Source organism: Echiichthys vipera (genome assembly GCF_963691815.1).
Source record: "Echiichthys vipera genome assembly, chromosome: 3".
NCBI lineage: Eukaryota > Metazoa > Chordata > Actinopteri > Perciformes > Trachinidae > Echiichthys > Echiichthys vipera.
Window position 1 is genome coordinate 35,488,232 of NC_139828.1, and position 24,093 is coordinate 35,512,324.

At 42.5% G+C, this 24,093-nt stretch overlaps 1 protein-coding gene across 3 annotated transcripts in view; it reads right to left on the reverse strand.

Annotated features, from left to right (window-relative positions):
• The window catches only part of szt2 (SZT2 subunit of KICSTOR complex), a 214,093-nt gene that overhangs the window by 122,078 nt on the left and 67,922 nt on the right, over positions 1 to 24,093 (reverse strand). For all 3 annotated transcript variants that reach the window (XM_083940596.1, XM_083940597.1, XM_083940595.1), the window contains exons 27-38: positions 22,751 to 22,878; positions 21,078 to 21,345; positions 15,923 to 16,094; positions 15,680 to 15,772; positions 15,297 to 15,375; positions 14,471 to 14,761; positions 13,981 to 14,116; positions 11,068 to 11,184; positions 10,201 to 10,270; positions 9,210 to 9,395; positions 8,719 to 8,946; positions 2,932 to 3,154 (exon numbers count right to left, since the gene is read on the reverse strand). In XM_083940596.1, the coding sequence (XP_083796722.1) occupies positions 2,932 to 3,154; positions 8,719 to 8,946; positions 9,210 to 9,395; positions 10,201 to 10,270; positions 11,068 to 11,184; positions 13,981 to 14,116; positions 14,471 to 14,761; positions 15,297 to 15,375; positions 15,680 to 15,772; positions 15,923 to 16,094; positions 21,078 to 21,345; positions 22,751 to 22,878 (1,991 nt within the window). The remainder of the gene's footprint in view (positions 1 to 2,931; positions 3,155 to 8,718; positions 8,947 to 9,209; positions 9,396 to 10,200; positions 10,271 to 11,067; positions 11,185 to 13,980; positions 14,117 to 14,470; positions 14,762 to 15,296; positions 15,376 to 15,679; positions 15,773 to 15,922; positions 16,095 to 21,077; positions 21,346 to 22,750; positions 22,879 to 24,093) is intronic.

The window sequence follows — 24,093 nt, forward strand, 5'->3', positions numbered from 1 at the left end:
TGTTTGGCTGCCGTACTGGAGAACACAAGGGTAACCATCACTGCCCAGTCTATCTTCCCTTCCCAACATAACAACCTTCATCCAGGAAGGGGAGAGGCAGCGGACGAAGCCATCTCCTATGGATTCAGGCCCACTGAACGCAGTCCAGGATTGGAAAATGCGGGTGGATTTCAGCCAGAGGCTCACCTTCCCACCCGAAATTGCAGCGACCAATCTGTCCAAGTCCTGGCGGCGGGTCTTCATCGTTGAGCTAACTGTCCCATGGGTGGATGCCATGGATGAGGCATTTGAACAGAGGAGGCTCCGGTATACCGACTAAGCAGCTGACGCAGAGGGGCGGTGCTTGAACGTGAAGGTGTGGCCTGTGGAGGTGGGCTGTAGGGGCTTTGTAGCCAGGTACACCACAAGGCTCCTGAAGGAAGTAGGGATCAGAGGGCAGGCCCAACAGAAGGCAATCAACCAACTTGCCACTGCAGCAGAAAGAAGCAGTCACTGGCTGTGCTTGAAACGTAGGGACACAACATGGGCTTCCAAATGACCATGCGGTGCCGCCGTGCAACACACATCCAGGTCCGATCAACCTGGGGTGGGCCAACCTCAGCAAAGGGCGTCTTGTGACAAGTGGCCGAAACACTCAGTGACTTCAAGGCACAAAACTGATGTATCCTGCTGGTGGCACCTGATTTCACCCCACCCAAGAGAACCTCTCCAAACCCATTCAAATGTGCTGATATTTCAGGATCTTTAGCAACCAGGCCTATTAAGAAGTCTGAATCTTACTGATGCAAAATACCTGAAAAATATATTAGCTATAATATATTATAATACTAAAACTACATTTTGTGCATTAAAATATGCAGTCCTGTAAACTAAGTTCAACTTCTCTGGGAGTAAGCTGTTTCTGCCAAATGAATACCCTGCTATTATAAGTCAATCAATGTCTAAGATAATAAAAGAACAAAAGTTCCTGGCAGCAAAACCTTTAGTTCACTTTAATCATCTATTTTTGGTAACGATATACATGAAATGGTTGTGGCCTTGGGACCTTCACAGTGTTGAGCCATGGCCTTTGATAGATACATCTGTCTGGCTGACGTATACAGGATTAGCCACATTAGCTCGACCACCCGGGAGATAGGCTTACAAAAGACGCTGTTAGATAAACGGGAGTGGGAGTCAGTGTTGAGATTTTTTTCCGGGACCGGGAGAGAACGGGAGTCATTTTAAAAAAGAAAATTGTAACGGGAACAGGATATTTAAGAGGGCAGAGACTGACACGGCACCCCGTATCTCTAGTGGAGATTACACTGGCTGTGCAAGTCGAGTGCAGGCAATCCCGTGTCAGTCTAGTGGAAAACACACTGGCTCCGGAAGTGAAGTGAAGTGCAGGCAGCCAGCGTTTATTATCTATGATTTAAACTGATATTCACCACAGTACCATGCTCAAAGACTGTAAAACACCGACCCTTACGGGTAATAAATAAATAAATAAATAATTAACATAAAAGAGCTAACGTTAACACGGTGTGTTCTTAAACCATCTGTTTGTACAGTCGATTGAAGAGCAAACCATCAACCATCAAGATGATGGAGTTAGCATGCTAATCCTGACAACTAGCCTCCAAGGCCAAGTGAGGGCCAGTGGCAAGCTGTCACTTAAGAGGCTGCGCCCCTAATTATTCCTAAACTTTAACCTCCAAAAAATAAAAATTTGCCTGGTACAAGTGTTGTCATGGAGATATGACCTAAACATACAGACTAGAATGTTTTTGCAAGTTTAACATGGGGGTCAATGACAAACTGCTCTATTCTGCAAACTACTCCTAGTGGAGAACTGCAGTTTTGGGCACTTCCGTATTGGATCAACCAGGAAGTCGCTGTGGTGCGGGCGTGATGCTACATAAGGTGCCGTTGCCAGGGACCGGAAAACAAATACAGCAGGATACACACTGTAACAAATGACAGCAGTGACAGAAGCAGTGACTCCGAAGAGGAAAGTAACATTGAACATTAATATTCTGTGTAGGTTACATGTTAACAATGTCAATCGTGTTTTCTAGTTCTGGCCAAGTGAATGATTTGCTTTAGTTGAATTTCTGTTAATTCTGTGTCATATCTGCTGATAGAAAATGTCAAGCTGTATCCATAACCAGAAATAGATGTTTATAGTAAACTAAAGGTTTTGCCGACAGGAACTTTGGTTCTTGAAATTATCTGAGACATTGATTTGCACTCATAATAGCAGGGTATGTGCATTTGGCAGTACCAGCTTACTCCCAGATAAGTGGAACAAAGTTTGGTAAACTGCATTTTAACATGACAGGACTGCATTTGCATTTTTCTCATCATCATTACAGCCCAAATTCATGTTTGTACATCAAAGTGGTCAAGGGTTATAGCCCTAGTGTCTTTTTGGAGCCCCAACTGGTATTTTAGGAAACACCTAGACATTCCCTTGGAAAAAACAATAATGATCAACAATAATTTTCTGTGGGTTTTTCATCTAATTTGAACTCTGATTAGATAAGGCTTAAGGCGGTTACTTATACCACCAACAACATATATTGGAAAAAAGGCAATTTTCTTTGCATTAAATTGATGCAAAATCATGTAGAAATGTGCTTTAAGAGTTATTTTTTCAGTGTAAGTTGTCAACACGTGTTCCGTGTATCTGCAATGCAATTACTGACAGCCTACCCAACCCACTGATGAATTTTTTTTTTTTTTGATTAAAAATAAAGGATGCATATACTTAAATTGCCACAATTTCTTTCACGAAATTTCCGGCAGAGCAGACCCTCCAATTATTGGTTCTTAGGGTCAAAGCTAACAGAAAAAACACACCATGTCAGGTTCAACCCATTTTATTGAGCTTTTGAGACCGACTAATATGTATTGTGAACATTGATACAGTGTGTGTGCTGGACTCACTGTGAGAGGTTGACTGCATCGACTCAGCCAGGCTGACACTTGATGGTGTCTTGGGGGGTGAAGTGGATTCAGTGTGCGGATTACCTCTGTCCCCTAGAATGCAAACTGAGCCATGGGAAACAGTGTCCTCTGCATCAGGCTTCAAGGTTCTGATTTGCTCAGCGGCTTCTGCAGCTGTGTCACTGGGAGTGTCAGCAGCACTGATGGACTTCTTGTCTTCGCTCTGCAGTTTTACAGATCAAATACAAACAAGTGTCATTTTCATAGAAACAGGTCTCAGCTACTGTAATTCAAATTTCAACAAAGGTGACAACACACTAGTTGGTGCGCTTTGGAAATGCTACCGAGAAAACTTCTGATGTTCTATATTGGGGCTGGCAAACATATGGCCCTAGGGCCAGAACCGACCTGGCAAAGGGTTCATTCCAGCCCACTGGATGTCTTTGCAAAGCATGAGAAGTTTTTTATTCCATTTTTTCAAAATTCCTATTTGTTCACGGGAGATCTATGATATACAGTGCATCCGGAAAGTATTCACAGCGTTTCACTTTTTCCACATTTTATTACGTTAAAGCCTTATTCCAAATTGTATTAAATTAACCTCTGTCCTCAAAATTCTACACATAATGCCCCATTATGACCACGTGAAAAAAGTTTTCTTGAGAGTTTTGAAAATGTATTAAAATTAAAAAACAAAGAAATCACATTTACGTAAGTATTCACAGCCTTTACCATGAAGCTCAAAATTGAGCTCAGGTGCATCCTGTTTCCACTGATCATCCTTGAGATGTTTCTACAGCTTAAATGGAGTCCACCTGTGGTAAATCCAGTTGATTGGACATGATTTGGAAGGGCACACACCTGTCTATATAAGGTCCCACAGTTGACTGCATGTCAGAGCACAAACACCAAGCATGAAGTCAAAGGAATTGTCTGTAGACCTCAGAGACAAAATTGTCTCGAGGTACAAATCTGGGGAAGGATACGGAAAAACATCTGCTGCTTTGAATGTCCCAATGAGCACAGTGGCCTCCATCATTCGTAAATGGAAGAAGTTTGGAACCACCAGGACTCTTCCTAGAGCTGGCCGGCCGTCTTAATTGAGCAATCGGGGGAGAAGGGCGTTGGTCAGGGAAGTGACCAAGAACCCGATGGTCACTCTGTCAGAGCTCTAGGGTTCCTCCGTGGAGAGAGGAGAACCTTGCAGAAGGACAACCATCTCTGCAGCAATCCACCAATCAGGCCTGTATGGCAGAGTGGCCAGGCAAAAGCCACTCCTTAGTAAAAGGCACAAGGCAGCCCGTCTGGAATTTGCCAAAAGGCACCTGAAGGACTCTCAGACCATGAGAAACAAAATGATCTGGTCTGATGAGACAAAGATTGAACTCTTTGGTGTGAATGCCAGGCACTGCTCATCACGAGGCCAATACCATCCCTACAGTCAAGCATGGTGGTGGCAGCATCATGCTATGGGGATGTTTTTCAGCAGCAGGAACTGGCAGACTAGTAAGGATAGAGGGAAAGATGAATGCAGCAATGTACAGAAACATCCTGGATGAAAACCTGCTCCAGAGTGCTCTTGACCTCAGACTAGGTAGAATTTTGAGGACAGAGATTAATTTAATACAATTTGGAATAAGGCTGTAACGTAATAAAATGTGGAAAAAGTGAAACGCTGTGATTACTTTCCGGATGCACTGTATATACACTGGAGATCAAAATTACAGAACAAGTCATTCATACTTGATTTAAAGTTCGGCCCGGGGGCCAATCACGGCCCGCGGTAAGATTTCATATGGCCCACAGCTTCGGTCTTATAATATATTATTTATGGCCCGCTGGCACAATCTAACAGAATAAATAAATCACAAAACTTTCAAATGTAATTTCTCCTTCCACCACATGGTGGCATCACCACTAATTAATGCTTCCAGTGAGGGGCGCTGCTTTCAGGAAAGGTGGGAATTACAGTACTTCTTCACTGAAAATCGAGGCAATTGTGTTTGTCTTATTTGTCAATAGACTGTTGCCTTGTTTAAAATTTTTAACATAAAGAGACACTACCAAACTAAACATGCTAACACATACGACAAGCTAACAGGGAGTGACCGCGCTGAAAAAGTGAAACAACTGCAAGCTGCTCTGGCATCACAACAGCGATTTTTCACGCGGGCCTGTGAGTCAAAGGAAAGTACCACCAAAGCAAGCTACGAAGTGGCCATGTTAATAGCTTAACATGGCAAACCTTTCACTGAAGGTACATTTATCAAAGACTGTGTCCTGAAAATGGTGGAGAACGTTTGCCCCGAAAAGAAGGAAGAATTTATGAATGTTTGCCTGGCACGTAAGACCGTGGCACGGAGAGTAAAGGACCTATCAGTGATAATTTCTCATTAGCCCGTGATGAAAGCACCGATACTGCACAGCTCTTGATTTTTTTAAGAGGAGTTGATGACAAAATAATGTAACAGAGGAGCTGCTTGACCTCCAAAGCCTCAAAGGCCAAACCAGAGGAACAGATTTTTTCGTTTCTGTTTGTGAAGCTGTTGATGATCTGAAACTACCATGGAGTAAAGTTTCTGGGATCATTACCGATGGTGCGCCTGCCATGGCTGGTGAGCAAAGTGGATTGTCCACACTAATCTGCAATAAAGTCAGCGAAGAAGGAGGTAACGCTTTTAAACTTCACTGTATAATTCAACGGCAGGCTCTCTGCGCCAAACATCTCAAATTTGATCACGTTATGAAACCAGTGGTAAAGGCAATCAATTCTATTCGCTCTAAAGCTCTACAACACCTACAGTTTCCGCAGTTCTTGCTTGACATGCAGGCTGAAAATGGAGACGTAATATATCACAACGATGTGAGGTGGCTAAGTCAGGGGTCCGCAATGCAGTGATTTTTAGTCGTTTCGACGTTTTTTTATGTGAAAAGAGGCAACCGATGGGAGAACTGTCCGATCCTGTATTGCTGGCAGATTTGGCTTTTTTGGTTGACATAACGAAGCATCTGAATGCGCTGAATGTTAATCTGCAAGGACAAGATGCAGTGGTGAGCCAGCTGTACGCTCACATCAAGGCCTTTAGAACTAAGCTGCAACTTTTCCAAAGACAATTGTCCCAAACAGAGCCCTGCACTGCGCACTTCCCAGCTTTGAAAGAGGTCATCAACAGTTTCCCACAGGACAACATCGGTGTGCAAATGATGAGTTATGCAACAGCTATCGCATCTCTTTCTATGGAATTTAGCAAACGCTTTTGGGATTTTGCTACTATTGAAAAGGACATGTTGCTTTTCTCTTCTCCCTTCTCCGTGGACCCTGACGATGCTCCTTCACAGCTACAGCTGGAGCTCATTGAGCTGCAGTGTGATGATGAGCAGCACGGTAAACACCAGCAGCTTACTCCTGTTGACTTTTACAGGCAGCTGGATAAAAGCAGGTTTCCAGAAATGCAAACATTTGCTGCTTATTTGGCTCGACATATCTGTGTGAGCAAACATTCTCTGTCATGAACTTAAACAAGAACCGAATGAGGTCAAGACTAAGTGACCCCCACTTGCGTGACATTTTACGCATTTCAAGGACTTCCCTCAAACCAAACCTGGCCTCTTTACTGAAATCCAGATCACCCTTCTCATTAGTGACTGCAAGTTATTTGTTTCTTGATCAATCTGAAATTGAATGTTTGGAATCTGTCACTATTAACAGTGAAAAGCCAAAAGCATACTTATGCACTTGGACTTATGGCACTTTTTTTTATTTTATTAAACATCTTGTGGGATTTGGTTATAACTGTTGATGTTGTGTACCTGTAGATGTGTACTCTCTGAAAGATCTTGTTAAAGACAAGAGCAAAAATAACTTGTTTTACAGACAACTTTGCATTACATATAACTCCTGTTTAAAATGTCCATGAAGCAAAGATATTTATCAAACTCAAGGAAAATTAAGGTATTCCATACAGTTCAATGTTCAATGTTATCTGACTCTCCAGATATGAATTAAAGGCAGAATTGTGTTTTTAGAATTGTTCACTTCTTCCTGAGTGGCTTATATTTGGTTACACTGCCATTTAAAAAATAAAGAGAATTGTGACAATGAAAATTGTTTTATAATAGTGCACATTTGCGTGTGACTTTTGTTGTTAAAAAAACATCAGAAGGAACTACTGGCCCCCGGGCATCTTCACTTTATCAAATCTGGCCCTCTTTGCAAAAAGTTTGGACACCCCTGCATTAGACCTTTGTCACCTAGAAGAACCATACCAAGATGTTAATCATCTGATACCTTGTTTGATTTAATGCAATTTATCGAGGGTAGCCACTAACTGAGGAGATGACTTTGGCGCTGCAGTGCGCATTCCTGCAACCGCGCGCCAACACATTCATTCACTTATTCATATTCAACCGCTTGTCCCTGTCAGGGTCGCGGGGGACTGGAGCCGAGCTGTTTTGAAATATAAAAGAATCATGTGTCCCCCCTGGCCACCTGGCCACCACGTTTAAAAGCGATAGCTTGGCATCACAAATCACCTGTACATTTATCGAGTGGTAGTTTTGGCGATTGATGAATGCGTAATCATTCATGGATGGTGCCTTCAGACGCACATGATTACAATCAATTGCTTTATTTTTATTTTTATTTGTTTTAAGAATCCGTTTTGATCTGTTCTTAATATGTGACTGCTTATGCTTAATGACAGCTGAGGTTTGTTCATTATTTTCAGCCAGATTTTGCTGTGCTGCACCGCAAATACACAGGCTTAAATGTGCGTACACAATCTCAGACCAGACGTGAGATTTTATCGTAGCTCCTGCTCACGTCCAAATGGATAAATGCCGAAGTTTGCCAGGAAATGGTCGTACGCACGTTTTTCTGCCGTAATTGTCACAAGGTGCCAGATTAACACCAATAACTGGGAGGGATCTGAAATTGTTCTCTAATTTTGATCAGCTGTTTTTTCTTCTTCTTTTAACCAAGTGCTTAGGCCAATTAACAACATGCTAGTACAGCCGTGGTATAGCCATGGCGGATATTCTATCAAATTATGAACAATAAAACTACACACTGTCAAGAATCAGCTACTGTTCATGCAGAATCTGCCATTGGAAGATCTTTGTCAAAAAGGAGAAAAGTGGACACTGGCTCCCCATCAAACAACGCATCAATTTCAAGATACTCTTTACATCTTCAAAGCTCTTTTACTGATCCAGAACCACTTAAGTTAAAATTGGGATGCAGGTATGTGGCCCATGAACTAAAATGAGTTTTACACCCCTGTTCTATACCAGTGTTGCTTTCTGGTCTTGCTCTAGAATGACCAGTTCACACCACTGAGACGAGAGGAGATGGTTTATCGTCTCCATAGCAACACCTCTCTGTACTGTGAAAGAAATTCTTGAGTCCTCAGTGTTTCTCAAATCATGCCTTTACTAAGCTGCATGCATACAGGAGAGACGCTACCACAACGGGGTCAGAAATGTCTCTCCCGTTCTCCAGATCGCTTCAGCCTATATTCAGTCACATTAAAGCACCTTACAAACACAAGGACATCAAAAGTGTGACTCCTCTCCGTAATCCCCAGAGCACTCACTGTTGTGTTAATCAACATACAGAAACCAAGGATTTACATCATAGACTAAGAAACACTTACTCATTTATACTGTTTATATGGTACACTTGATCACAGGAAGTGTTGATATCTCAAGAAACAAAACACTGAGCATGATAATACAAATGTGAACATCAAGTGTTATTGTTACACATGAATGTAAAATGTATCTGACCTCACTGTCTGCCTGAACCTCTGCTTCATTCTCCAGCAGCACGTCCTCCACCTGATCTGCAGCACTGCAGGGGTTGGTGTGTTGTGGTTGTGGGGGCTCTATGGTGCCCTCAGACAGCCTCTTGGTAGTGTGGATCCTCTGAGGGTGCAGTCTGCTCAGGGACATGTAGAAGAAGCTGCTCTGTTCTCCATTCAACACATAGCCAGAGAAAGACATCCTGCGGAACTCCTGTGGTATCAGACATCACCACATCATACAACAGTCAAACATCCTCACTATGTGTCCAACCATACGGGCTCTACAGACAAGTACACTGAGTATTCACTTAATGTACCATGAAAGTCGAACTCATTTTTAACTAGTATATTGGTGTTCATAATTCTAGGTGCAAATAATCAGTAGTCAATTTGCAGTTAGTTTTTTCTTACTGACCATTTGTTAATTGTCAGGAGTTTTATAAAAAGGTTGTGTCTGTGTGTGTGTGTCCTTGCCTCCTTGAATTTTTCCAGAGACTGCTCCGGCCCGAAGACAAACTGAAGTGGGACATCTTCACAGTGACAGTGCGGTCGGCCGCTGGAGCACAAAACATGCTCTGCTACTTTCTGCAGCGTGGCCGAGCTGATGATCCGAGAGTGCCGCAGAGCACAAACGATCTCATCCTCCAGCAGCCAGCGGATCTGAAACATGCAGAGCCAAAACCAGCTCATGTATGGGTGTGTGTGAGTGTGTAATAATAGCACAAATATGGACCTCGTCATTTTTACTGAACTCTTCTAATATCAATAACTAACAGCTAAAAGCTGTAATGCTCATGACAAAGATACATTCACATTGTCCATGTTCAACAAAGTATTAGACAGAACCAAAAACGTGATGCTTGAGAATTGGTCCGCTAAATATCTAGAGCAGTGAGGCTAAACGTGAAAGCTTAAGGTCAGTCAACAAATCAAGAGGTTCATCCCCTTGAGCACATAGCTGTCTGTCTGTTATATCATGATATGTCTGGTTTTTGCATGAATGTGGTGCTAAAGAAAATTTCAGGAAATATTTAAAAAGTAAAAGGGTGTGCCCTGTGGGGGGTGGTCACCTGACAGCTAAGTTCAGAAGTACCTCATAGGGATGTAACAATATCTGGATTGATAAATAAATTAACAAATACAAAGCAAAAATATGGAAAGATATTGTCACCTTTAAGATGCACCTTTATTTTGAAATTCCCACTTCTTCAAACTTGTTACATGAGCAGATGGCATCATTTCATATTAATCGCAGGCCGCTGAATTGAATTGAAATGAAACCATATTGTGGCAGACTTTTGATATCAGCAAATATCATATAGTTGTCTAAAGAATCCATAGAAGATCATATCATGATTAAACTTGATTTACATCCTGAGTACCTAATGCAACCCCACTGCAAACAATCCTAACTAACCCTTTAGCTACTTTACAAATGTACTCTGCTGATGTGATGAAGACTCACCTCGTCCATTGTTGCCAGAATTGCTAACTTGTGAGAAAGTGGGAGTTTGGACAATGGATCACCAGAGACCCTGATGGAAGAAGACAGACATCTTGTATCTTGTACCGTATTTTCAGCACTATAAGGCGCAACTAAAAACCTTCAAATTTCTCAAAAGCCGACAGTGCGCCTTATAATCCGGTGCGCCTTATATATGGACCAATATTGAGCCACAACAGGTCTCGCAACTACGGTAAGCAGCCGCCGACTCTATTTTCCCCCGTAGAAGAAGTAACACCCTGTGCATGTTGAGATATATGACTGCGCGAAGCGAGCCGTTTCATTTCAATTTGTGTGTTTGTGTAAAGACCCCAAAATGGCTCCTATTAAGAGACACGCTTACAACACAGAGTTTAAACTCAAGGCGATTAGCCATGCAGTAGAACATGGGAATAGAGCAGCAGCGAGAGGGTTTAACATTAACGAATCAATGGTGCGGAAGTGGAGGAAGCAACAACCATCTGACTGATTTGTTGACATCCCCTTTAGCGCAGCTTCATCTAATGGATGCATAACGTAACCCCAGCCTCGACTGTAGCGTCTATTCTATGCGCCTTATAATGCGGTGCGCCTTATATATGAAAAAAGTTTCAAAATAAGCCATTCATTGAAGGTGCGCTTTATAATTTGGTGCGCCTTATAGTGCGGAAAATACGGTATATACAGTATTTATTAAAAGTTTTTTAGAATATATGTTTTCAGCTGTATAATATTTGTAGTTTGTATATCTGGAGTTTCGTAGCAAAAAAATATGAATTATCGAAGTATTTCTGATTCTAATCAGAAAAACAGATCGCTGTGTTCAGTCCCTGTGTTGAACAAACTCACCCATCAGCACAGGCCCCCCTCAGACTGTCCAAGACTGCCATCAGCTCATCATCAGAGCGATAGGAGGAGGGCAGTCCTGGTGAGCGATTCAGGGACACACTGCTCTCTGAGGTGTACCTGCACATAAGGAGGACATGTGACGTGCCACATCATGGTTTCCTCATGCACACTTATTCACAGCATTGAGCCACATCATGGATGTGGCATCAGACGGCATTTGAGTCCAATGAGTGCACAGCTTAATGACTTTAAAACAATGCTTTAGATACTGTATGTCTTCTATCTTTTGGAACATTAATATGCATTATTGACATTTTTGATTGAAAAATTGCTGAAACACTTAATAATTATCAAAATAGTTAGTAATAGAGTGATCCCTTTATCTTTTTACACCAAGAAATGCAGCAATTTGTTAACAAATACAAAAAAAATTAAAGCTGCAAGGAGCATCGAACCGGCCCTCACATCTCACACACTTCAGGGGGGTGGCAGGACGCTTGCAGACCCAACCATACATTCCCACAACAATCAACCTGCATAGGCAACTGGGCACTGCACTTGTCCACTATGTAGCACCAGAGAACACACACTAACTATATTCCATGTTGCATACACCATATAAATTTCATGTAAATTGGACGATGTCTGTCACATAAGTTTTACTTGCTGTCGTCACTGTGACTCTGACTCAATACAGGTGTGTAGATGTCTTCAGGTCTGGACTCCTACCCAGCATGTGGACATCATCGTTCCAGGTATTGACTATTCCTTCACAATTTATCGTCACATTAGTGGGAGGATTACACCAAGAAAATCTTAAATTAATCTAATAATCTCTCTAGGAGGAGCTTGAAAAAGTTTTCATAAAATACATGAAAAATGCACAAAATTAAAAACGGCCAACCTTCTGTTGGGCGGAGCTAATGAAAGCTAATGGGAAATATGTCTAAAATGATTAAATCTATGTGGTGACCAAATTTCGTGAATCAGCCATATTAGGCCTACTTCCTGTTGCCAGTAGGTGGTGGTGTGGTTGTTGGTCAATATTGGCTTGTAGTGGTCTTCAGGCATCATGTCTGGGAAATCCAATGCAGTTTGGACAATGTATGTTGAAGTTAGACCGACTTCCTGTTTCATGGCGAAAACCACAAAATGGCTGCCATGCTATTACGCAACATGCACAAAACATGCCCTATGTTTCCACACATGAAGTCAAGAACCCACAATGAAAATTTCATGTTCTGTAAATAGGATGATGATTGTTAATTTTCAACCTGCCAATAAGGGGCGCTCTCACTGTAAGTCAATGTTGAGATCTGGGTGTGTTCAGACCATGTGTTCTCATGCATGCCAATTCTTGTCATGAATGAGAAATTGAATAATGTATGTTACAGCTACTTCCTGTTTATGGCTAAATCCAGCTACTGTGATACGAAGCAAAAAATAGAAAAAGTGCTGAGTATAATTTGATCAGACATGTCTTTGATGATATTGGCAGATTTTGAGGTGGATTGTGTTAAATCTCTTGGAGGAGTATGTAAAAACATGTGACTTCCTGTCACGAGCAGGGGGGGGCTATGCTTTTGAGCCAATATTAAATGGGGTTGGGTTCAAGGCCAAACTCTTATGAAACATGTGAAATTTAAGGGTGATCAGACAAAGAACGGTCAAGTTACAACAACCAATTTTATGGCGAAAGGCGTGATTTTTGCGCCACACAACGGCCATGCAGTAAAGTTAAAATGCAAACGCAGAGTATCATTTGATCAGACATGTGTTTAGATGGTACTGACTGATTTTGAAGTTGATTGTGTTAAATCTCTAGGAGTTCGTTAAAGTATGACACGTGCAAAAGGGGAAAAATGGCCGTAAAATTCAAAATAGCCGACTTCCTGTTGAGTTTAGGATATGGCACCAAGAGGCTTTTATTTTTTTTTACATCTAAAAGAGTTCTATATGTTCACCGGTTTTCATAAATGTATGTCCATCTGGGAGTAGGGGCTGCATTCTAGGGGGCGCTAGCGAGTCAATTTGCCAAGCCCATTTCTGAAAAATACAAAATACGTATATTTTCACCACCCCTGAATGATCTGTGAAGTTTGGTGAGTTTTTGAATATGATAAAGCCTCCAAAAAGGCAATTCATTTAAGAATATAAGAAGAAGAAACAGAATTCGATAGGTCCCTCTCCAACGACTTTGTCAGTGCTCGAGCCTTATTAAGAAGAAACAGAGCAATTTAAATTTCTTCAGAAACAATAGGTTTTCTCGCACTTTCATGCTCGGGCCCTAAAGAAGCAGCTAGGGCTTACGGGCCCTTAGCAATGTTGTTATTTTTAAGCTGATTTTGTTCTGCTTAATTATGCTGCTATAGGCCTAGTCTGCTGGGGGGATAATACTGTTCCTGATACTCGGAGCTTCTCTCCTCTCTGTCTGTATCATTCATGTCACATCAATGCATGTTACTAATTCAACTTCTTCTTCTTGTTTGTGCTTTGTCGTCTCGCAGGTCTCTGCTGATCATGGTGGTCCTGCATGACGCTTCCTCCTACTATTATAATCTGTAACCTTAGCTGTGCTTGATTCTACTATTCTGCTGGATTAACCGCCATAACATACAAGAACCTGGTCTAAACTCAAAGGTGCAGTATTTTCCATCTTTTTAAATGGTGCATTATTCAAATAGTGATATTAGTGATTCGTGCACTGTAGGTATATGTGGGGTGTTGTTAATGGGAGGGTTGTGAGACAGCCGAGGATCTGCAGCTTCCCCCATGAGCAGATCGGTTACCTCAGCAGAAAACTGCTTGCTTCTTCAATTTCTTGAACCTGCTGTTTAAATGGTGACACTCTGATTCATGTCACGCCCAAAACACATCTATGTTTAGACTAAACACAGCCCCTTTGCCCCTCACCTATTATGATGGAAATCAGCCATGACTTCAATCTCCTGAGGTAGTGTCAGGACAAAAAGATCTAATGTGACCAAGAGCTCATTCAAATCAACAGAGTGTAAGGCTTCAGCGTTCTCCAGGCAAGAAATAATCTCACCTGCAATCACAAAAATATAGAAAAATTCAAAATAAAAACTAAAATAATCCTCTGCAACAAAATCAACTTTTCATATAAATAAACGCTGTATATTTATGGCCAATGCATTTATATGTAAATACATACATTTCTGTAACTATATGGATGTACATATTTTACAGAGGGAAAAAGCTGTTTTCATGAATGAATAAAGGCTGGAACTTTGATTGAAAATTTTAACTTGTGAATATTAGAAAAACAAATAAAGTATCTTTGAATATGTGAGAAACCCAGAGGTCTTAACCAGACACAATGGTGTTAATATTGTGTGTCCCTGTTCTGGTAAAGTGAAGAGACAATCAGGGCTGTTCTCACCAAGGCAGGTGGGCAGTGTTTGTATGGGCATGGAGCCGTGGCAGCTTTTCATATTGATCGAACATGTGACATGAACAAACAGTGGGGGCATGTCCAGCTGTGGCCCCTCAGGCTCCAGCAGGGATTCTCCATCCAGGATACTGAAGGAGTCCTGGTCCTGGTTGACAGTGTTAGAGTCTGACAGGGACTGATCATCAACCTCTCCATGGGAACTGGTGCCGGGATGCTCCTCATACTCCACCACCAGATCTGTGTCACTCTCCGTCATGATGCAGCAGCCCGACAAGATCTCTACACACAAAATAATCCAATGGTCATTATCATACCACTAGATGAGGAGCAGCGTGTATCTTCACGACTTTACTACAACATAAAGCATTGTTAACATCTCAAATGTCTTTCTCTCTTGGCCTGATCCGATGGTCATCAATGGTTTTATTTCTTCTCCATTAGATTATTTTAGGTGGTCTGACTTTACTTGCCTCTTGAAATGGTTTTATCCTTGTTTAACCATGTAAAGCACTTTGTAACTTTATTTTGAAAAGTGCTTTTAAAGTAAAGTGTATTATTAGCCTCACTTAACTTTATGTCAAGTTAATCAAAATCACAATGGGCAATGCAACTGTTGTAAGCATCATACAACATGAAATTGTGACAACGCCCTGAGATCTTTAGTGTTTCAGTTTGTTGTTGCTCTGTGAAGCACTTTGCTCAATACTTCTGACTGTTCAATAACATTCCAACTGTCACAATTCATTGATGACAGTTGAATGAAAATATGTTTGAAATATCTCATTAAAGCTACACATTAGTGAATGCTCCTCACCATCCTCAGTAGCTGGCTCAGCCTCTGACACCAGCTGCTCACTAGGTCTCCTCTCTGTCTCACCGTCCTCTGAGTCTTCCTGAGGAGACAAACCACAGTGCCAAGGCTCATCCACACTCATCAACAGCAGTGCTTTCTCTTTCTGAGCGAGAGCTGACGTTGGATTTCACATGCACACATCTCCATCCCACATCATGACTCTTATTTTAAACAGTTTTTCCCAGCCAGTGTTGATTCAGAATCACTTCCCTTTCCTCCAAATAACCTCTGATATCAATTTTCATCTTGAGTGATCATGAGATATGAAAGCAAAGCAAAGTCAGCCCGCCTAAAACACAAAGATAACAATTAGAAAACACAAAAACACAACTTGGTCAACTCACCTCTTTCTTGCATGAAGGTGGGCAGTAGAAGAAGTAGTGTGGATTGGAGGGCACCGTTTTGAAATACTGAGACACTATCCCCATGAATTTATCCTGTCAAATGATTATTTTCAAATTTGGCATCAGTTTCACCTTGTTAACCCATCACCTCATGGAGTTACTAATTACTCAGATGAGATCAGGTGTACTTTAAAAGTATTAAAGGAAAAGCAAGAGTTTGATCATTAAGACCACAGACAATACCTGTATTATGTTGTGCAGATCTGGGTACACCTCACACTTGGTCTGTGTTTGAAGCAGTGTTAGAGGGAACTCTGCGATCCTGGCTGTCTTGGAATTATCCAGGATCAATGGCGATGTAGAAGTAGAGGACTTTTCTCTGGATTCAGCTTCAACACCATCCTCCATTTCAGTACTGTTGCCAGAAGCATTGACATTAATATTAATGCTCATATAATGCTCATTCTTAGGTTCATACTTGTATTTTGTGTTCCTACTAGAACATGTTTACATGCTCTAATGTTCAAAAACACTATTCTTCTCATTCTGTCCGTGTGAATAAACATGTATTCACCCTCTGTCTGTCACAGCCTGAAATGATAATACATAAAAAATAGGCATATGGATCCATCCAAACATGCCTAGATCGGGCCGCCCCTCCGAACTGGATGACCGAGTCAGGAAAAGATTGATCAGGGAAGCTACCAAGAGGCCAACGGTGACCTTGAAGGAGTTACAAGTCTTAATGGCAGAGGTCGGTCGATCTGTGCATGTGACAACAATTTCACAAGTTCTACATGTATGGCAGGGTGGCAAGAAAGAAGCCTCTTCTGAAAAAATGTCACACTGAGTACATATAGAAGGAAACATATAGAAGATACTGATGCCATGTGGAAATGTGAACTTTTTGGGGCTGAACTCTAAGCTCTATGTTTGACAGAAACCAAACACAGCACACCACGCAAAACACACCATCCCTACAGTGAAGCATGGTGGTGGCAGCATTATGTTGTGGGCTTCTCTTCAGCAGGGACTGGGCACTTGGTCAGGATTGAAGGGAAAATTGATGCTGCCAAGTACACCCAATTCTTGAGGAAAACTTGCATTCCTCTGCTAGACACTTGAAAATGGGCAGGTGGTTCACCTTCCAGCATGACAACGACCCAAAACACACCTCCATTAAAACAACACAGTGGCTAAAGGACAGGAAGGTGATTGTCCTAGAATGGCCTAGTCAGAGCCCTGACCTGAATCCTCAGAACATCTGTGGATGGACTTGAAGAGTGCAGTCCATCACTGCTCACCACAGAACTTGACTGAACTCAAACAGTTCTGCAGGAAGAATGGGGAAATATTTCCCAATCTAGGTGCACAAAGCTGGTAGAGACATATCCAAACAGACCGATGGCTGTAATTCAAGCAATAGGTGCCTCGACAAAGTATTAAATCTGGGGACTCATCAGTTTTCTAAGCCTGCTATTCTAGTTTTTCTTTTTTTATTAATTTTCAGAAATGTTGAAAAAAACTATTTCACTTGAATGTTGTAAGGCAAAATGTGTACATCATCTCATCTCATCTCATCTCATCTTAAACCACTTACCCGGGGTCGGGTCGCAGGGGAAGCAGCTTTAGCAGGGGACCCCAAACTTCCCTTTCCCGGGCCACATTCTGGTTTTCCAGAAGCACCTTGGTGCCGCCCGAAAGTCCTTCTCCATGACTTCTCCGAACTCCTCCCACACCCGCTGCCACCCGCCCTTCTGCAACTGTGCAACTGCCTCCAGAGTCTTCTGGGATAACATATCCTCCTTCTCCAGTCGGACAGCTTCCCTGACCACCGGTGTACACCACTGTGTTCGAGGGTTACAACCCCTTGAGGCACCTAAGACCTTGAGGCCACAGCTCACTGCTGCAGTTTCAGCAATGGAAGCTTTGAACATTGCCCACTCTGGTTCAATGCCCCCAACCTCCACATGGGTGCCAGAGAGGCTCCGCCGGAGGTGTGAGTTGAAGATCTCTCGGACAGGGGCCTCCTCCAGACATTCCCAGTTCACCCTCACTACTTGTTTGGGCTTACCTGGTCTGTCCAGAATCTTCCCCCATTCTCTGACCCAACTCAGCACCAGATGGTGATCAGTTGACAGCTCTGCCCCTCTCTTCACTCGAGTGTCCAAAACATACGGCCTCAGATCAGATGATACGATCACAAAATCAATCATCGACCTTTGGCCTAGGGTGCTCTGGTACCACATACACTTATGAGCATCCTTATGTTCGCCCCATGCAGGACTCCATTCAGGTTCTCCAAGAAGGCCGAATACTCTGAACTGCTGTTCGGTGCATATGCAACAACAGTCAGAGTTTTCCCCCCTACCACCTGCAGGCGTAAGGAGGAGGCCCTCTCGTCCACCGGGGTGAACTCCAACACCGCGGCGCTCAGCCGGGGGTTTGTGAGTATCCCCACAACCGCCCGGCGCCTCACATCATGGGCAACTCCAGAGAAGAATAGGGTCCAACCCCTATCCAGGAGTACGGTTCCAGAACCGAGACTGTGTGTGGAGGTAAGTCCCACCAGATCTAACTGGTAGCGCTCCACCTCCCGCACAAGCTCCGGCTCCTTCCCCGACAGAGAGGTGACATTCCACGTCCCCAGAGCCAGCCTCTGCTGACCGTGTCTGGTCTGTCGAGGCCCCTCCCCTTCACTGCCACCCGTGCAGCAGCGCACCCGACCCCAGCGATTCCTCCTGCGAGTGGTGGGCCCACAGGATGGTGTACATTATGCTGGAAATATATATATATTTTTAATTATATATTATTATCGTTTCAGGGTGTAAAACAACAAAAGTGAATATTTCAAAAAGGTATCATGACTTTCTATAGGTAATATATATAATTTAGTTGTGACATCGCAATCATTCAGAAGTCCTGACAGCTCTTTAAAGGCACAGTCCTTTGCTGTATCTCAAGATGCGTACTTCAACCCTTATACTCACTGGTTTGAGTGCATAGGGTGTTCATATTGACAGGGTATGTACAAGTAATTGGAAGGTGCACTCATAAGGGTCAAAAAGAGTGAGGAACGGGTAGGCTGGTGGCAAAGTGGTTAGAGCAGTCGCCCCATGTAAAGAGGCTAAGGGTCCTCGAGGCAGCGGCCATAGGTTTGACTCCGACCTGCGGCCCTTTGCTGCATGTCTCCCCCCTCTCTCTCTCTCTCACCCCTTTTCCTGTCTGCCCTATCTAATAAAAGGCTTGAAAACTGCCTAAAAAATAATCTTAAAAAAAAGTGTGGAACGCTGGACACTACTCTTCTACTACTTCAAAAATATTTTCAAACTGGTGATAATGGCAGGGAAGCAGCACCGCTTGCACTTACCACCTAACTATACAAATGTGAGTTGTGTTTCATTCACTAACTACCACTATACTGTAGTCTGATGTTGAAAAAACAAGCTGGCACATGTTTTGGCGGGAAACAATGGAAGACGCAGTTTGGGTGTGCCATTTGAGTGAATACTACCCTGTGGAAAGGTATGCACAAAAGTGACTGCACTGTGTACTGATGGAAGCACCACATTTGAGGGCGCTTTTCACACGTGATGTGACTTCTAGTCCACTTCCCTGGTGTGCTCCAGATGCGAAAATGAATTTATTATCCCAGCTGGTCTGGTTCTTTCCCACCTGTTCATTTGATCTAGTCTGAATCAGTTGATGACGTGCTGAAGGGAACCCAAATGTAGCTTCACTGGGGTGGGTGCAATAACAACGATCCTGAACTGCTCTCTGATTGGTTGCCATGCTGATGTAAACAGAGTGACAGCAGACAACGCACCCACCACAAGACAACTGCGGGGTTGATTTTGCCGTTGGTCCTCAGTTATTACATTAGTACCCCAGGTTTGTCCGTGTTAACTCATGCTGGCGTGTTGTTCTTTTCGTGGCGACAGAGGAGGTACTTAATCATTACGTAAATCACCCAGCTGCATACAGTAGCTGGGTTGGTCCAAAAACGCACAGTGCTTCCTGCAGTTAATGCGGACCCAGGTCCGATCTCACACACTCGTTTGGAAGCGGACCGAGATCACCTCTTCTACCAGGTCTCTGTCCACTCATTTGGTCCACTTCTGGTGCGTACTCCAGTACAATCGCTGCATTCCCCGCTGCACAAACCAACCGTAGCAAATGAGGAAACGTGCTTAAGTTCGATTCAACCGAACTAAATAATGCTGGTGTGAAAGCACCCTTACACACAGCATCTGTCTGCCATGTGTAACTGAGCAGGGAGTGTAGTGTACAGGGCAGAGTTGATGATCATTCTCTCTCCTCCCATCGCTACATGAGAGCTCTTTCACGTCACACATCATTTGATCCTTTCTTCACATATTTTTATCGTTGCAGCTTTTAGCTTAAGGCTGAACAGGTCACCAAAAATATTTATCATGTTGTATACTGATGTGATGAATCCTTCCGTCTTGCTTTACTAAATGTGTTCAAGGAAGATCAATAATTAACAGTGTACTGACAGCTGCGTGTTAAAGGGGTGCACAGTCTTAAGAATCCCTTACATCACTGCAATTATCTGAAACAAATAACGTTCATTAGTAATGTATGATTATGTTTCACCAACGTCCGCCGGTCTAACATGACCATGCTGAACCTCACGACTGTGTGGACCGTTTGAGTATACTTTGATCTTAAAACTAAAATCAAGCACCATGAGCTTTTCTGCAAATGATATAAAGTGACCTGCCACCTTCATTGATGTGACTAAGAAAATCATACTTGAAGTTTGTTTGTTTAGTAATATTCAAATATATTCTAATATTAATTATTAATATTTTGACCATTAAATGCCTTCAGTAAGACCTACTGTATATTGGTATCAAAATTAAGTTGTATTTGTTCTGTCCACCAGAGGTCAGTGTATCAATGTCAAAAGGCAGGCAATGATGTTTTCAGAAGAAAATACACAATCACGACTGTTTTTATTAAAAGCTCAGGGCTCACATGTCACACATTGAGCGGGACAGTAACTCTTTTTGGTCTTTGGTCACGCACTCACGCCACACATTGTATTTCTCTGGCAAAAAACAATTTACAACATGCTACAGTGCCCAAAAAGTCTCTGGCAGCCGCTCTCACTATGGAACCAGCAGAAATCAAGAGCTGCCAGCGGCCAGCCAATCAAAGAAAAAGAGCAGGTTTACACAATAGCCAGTCAGAAAATACAACTAATGTTTCTGGGTAAGATTTGAATTTTTCTGAATTTTATATGCTGCTATTCACACTATATTCCCACACTGCATACTCACTGAATTCTCATTTAATCTCTAATCTGTAATGCACTATAAAGTTATAAATGATAATAAGTAAGTTGAGTATAAATGATTATCCATGGTCTTACCTGGACACGGAAGCCAAGGCAGCTCTGTCATTTGGTTGGTCCTCTTCAATCTCTCCAACGATAAAAGTGGCAGGGCTCCTTGAAGGTTTTGGATTCCCTCCCCATCTTGGAGTCTCTCCATGCTCCTTGAAGACCCTGATGTGTCCACAGAGGGTCTGCAGGAAGGAGGTGACGTCGATCTCCTGCAGGGATTCTTCACAGTAGTCCATGGCTATCAGGACGTCTTGGGAGCTGATGCTGTAGGACTGCTGCAGGCTGCTGTACACACCTGAGGAACACAGTGAGTGAATGACTGACGCACACATGTTTAGTCAAGCAGCCAATGATTTTCATCTACATCTGAATATAGCACATGCTGCACAACTTTATATTGAATCTAGAACTGTCAGATTTTTGTAATGTAGCGAGTAACCAACCTGAAACAAACAAGTGTATCTAAATATTCAAACCAAATCAGTGGCAGTTGACACTTTGATTTGCAATCTCCAATGGCTTTCTGGTGCAAATATCTGAATGTATGCCCATATTTAGACACATATGAAGACAGCTTCTTCAGGCCTTGTTGAGCCTAAAGGCTGCATGTACCTTGCTAACACTTTAAGGTCCTGTGTGTAACGTTTTGCATGTATTCATAGTTTTTATTGCCAATGGACAAACAGGTTGTTGAATAACCATCACCGACTTTCTCAGTTGAGTCTCCATTCTGATGAACGCGACAGGTGTCTTTGGTTGTCAGCCTGTGGACTGACTTCTCGAGACGGATTTTACGGAAAAAATCCAACGAATGTGATGTTTTGTGCGCTCCTGAGTTCCACATGCTATGCTACTGTTTTAAATTCTGCAGCGGCAGACTAGAGATGGAACTAACATTGGTGGCTGTCCTGTCTCCTGCTGAGCCAGTGGTGAGACAGACTTGCAGCGGTCTGGGATCAGACCCCGGTGCTGGGGTCTAGACTATCCGACGGTCAGCAGGTTGTCAGCAGAGCGTGTGTAGCAGAGGCATGTGTGGAAATCCCAGAGAAAACCCATTATTATTCTTTCAACATCAATTGGCGGACATGTTTAGATATGGGAGCGTACCTATGTTCCCCGGGTCCTATGTTCCCCGCTTTGTATATGACCCTTATTTTTTTTTTTTTTTAAAAAAAAGGTCGGATGTTCCCTGCTTTTTACAGAAAGGGTCCTATGTTTCCCAGTCCACAATCAGTGCTGAATTCCCCATCAAATATGCTTAGGTAGACCCTAACCCTACACCCAAACCCTAACCATAACCCCTAACCCTAACAAAATGCTGAATTAAATCCGCAAAGGCATAGGCTTTTGCAGCCAGGGAACATAGGGATGACCCTGTAGATATGTCTAAGTGGACATGACAAATTGGGTGTCATTGGGCCAACAGGGGTTAATGTAGCAGCATCATCTAACTATAAAGGAAGGAATCTCTGTCTGTGTCTCTTTGCATGCATGACTGTCCTTCACATACCTAAAGAAGAGATCAGAGAGCTCCTCACACGCACTGCACTAGTAGTGTAACTGCCAGACTGGACCATTCTGCAGAGAATACTGGTGCAGATGCACAATTTGATGTACTTTTATTTGACCATAATAATTTGTTACTAATCATTTCTGGCAAACATAATGCCTTTTGGGTGTTTGTTGGTGTAGGCAGTCACCTTTGACGTAGCTCTGGTGGTAGTGCTCTTGCAGCAGGCTGCAGTAGTTGGCCAGCTCCTTGTGTTTGTGAGGCTGTGCCAGGAAGTCGGTCCAAGGGGACGGACTGCTCCGACCCTGAGACAGAGACCTGCCAGAGGACAACAGTACAGCAAGAACAGAGACATGAAGGATGTGGTGAACCCAAATGTGCTAGAACTTCATTTAATGTTTTCCAATATATTTATCTTTATGCACATAATTTCAATCTCATGTCTGTGTCAAAAGCAATGTCAGTTATAAATACAGAAACATTTTAGTCCAAGTAAGTCTGCATAAGCATTGAGAAAGCTTTTGCCCATATCTCCACTAAAGTCAGCAAAGTCCAATGAGCCAACAAGCCTGTGAAGGACATGCTTTTGAAGCGCTGGATTTAAAAAACAAATCTCAGGATGAAAAGGGAAGACAAAACCTGAAATGTGTGGAAAAGGACCTCGGCCACCAAAATGTGTGATTTGGCACTATATATAATATTGAACTGAATCGAATGTTACAGCAAGGTGTCAAAAGGTCATTAAAGACAAACTGCTGCAACATACTGTACACATTCACCTGCAAAGCTTCAGCTAGCACAGTTAACTCAGTCAACATCGGTCAACTTTTCAATTTGTTGACCTCTGTGTCGATACCACTGCTGTACTAGCACATTTTTTTAAATAACCAAGGCACTTCAACCAAAACCTTTATTTTGTGAAAAAGCACAACAGTAACCACTGTGTCGGAAAGGAGAAGATTGATTCTATAAAATTCTGAACAATAAAAAATAACTTGATTTCAGAATAAATCACGAATTAATACTTTGTTCTCTAATTTTGATCTCCACTCTACACATATATATACAGTATATACATATATAGATACAGTGCTGTGAAAAGTATGCAAACCACTTTTTTCAAATTGTGTTGCATTATCGACACAATTTAACAGATAAAACCCATCTTATTCCTTATCAAGCTACACACAATACATCATAAGGACAAGCAAAAACAGATTTCTATAAACTTAAGCAAGGTTTATGACCCTTTACTCAGTACACTGTTGAGGCCCCTTTTGGGGTAATTCCAGCCTGGATTTTCTCTTGTGTATGAAGCTCCGTGCTTTACACACCCATCAACATCACCACACTCTTTATATCCAATATTCAGTATGGAGCAGATGGTGGATAAACAGCAGTAAGTCACCAAGGGTCTGATGGATCAAGTGAGCCTCTTTAAGGACTGATGTTCCACTTGAACTCTATGGAAGAGTTCATCAGAAGAAACCTTCCAGACCTGAATTACTTAGAGTGTGCTCCTTGTTTTCCAGA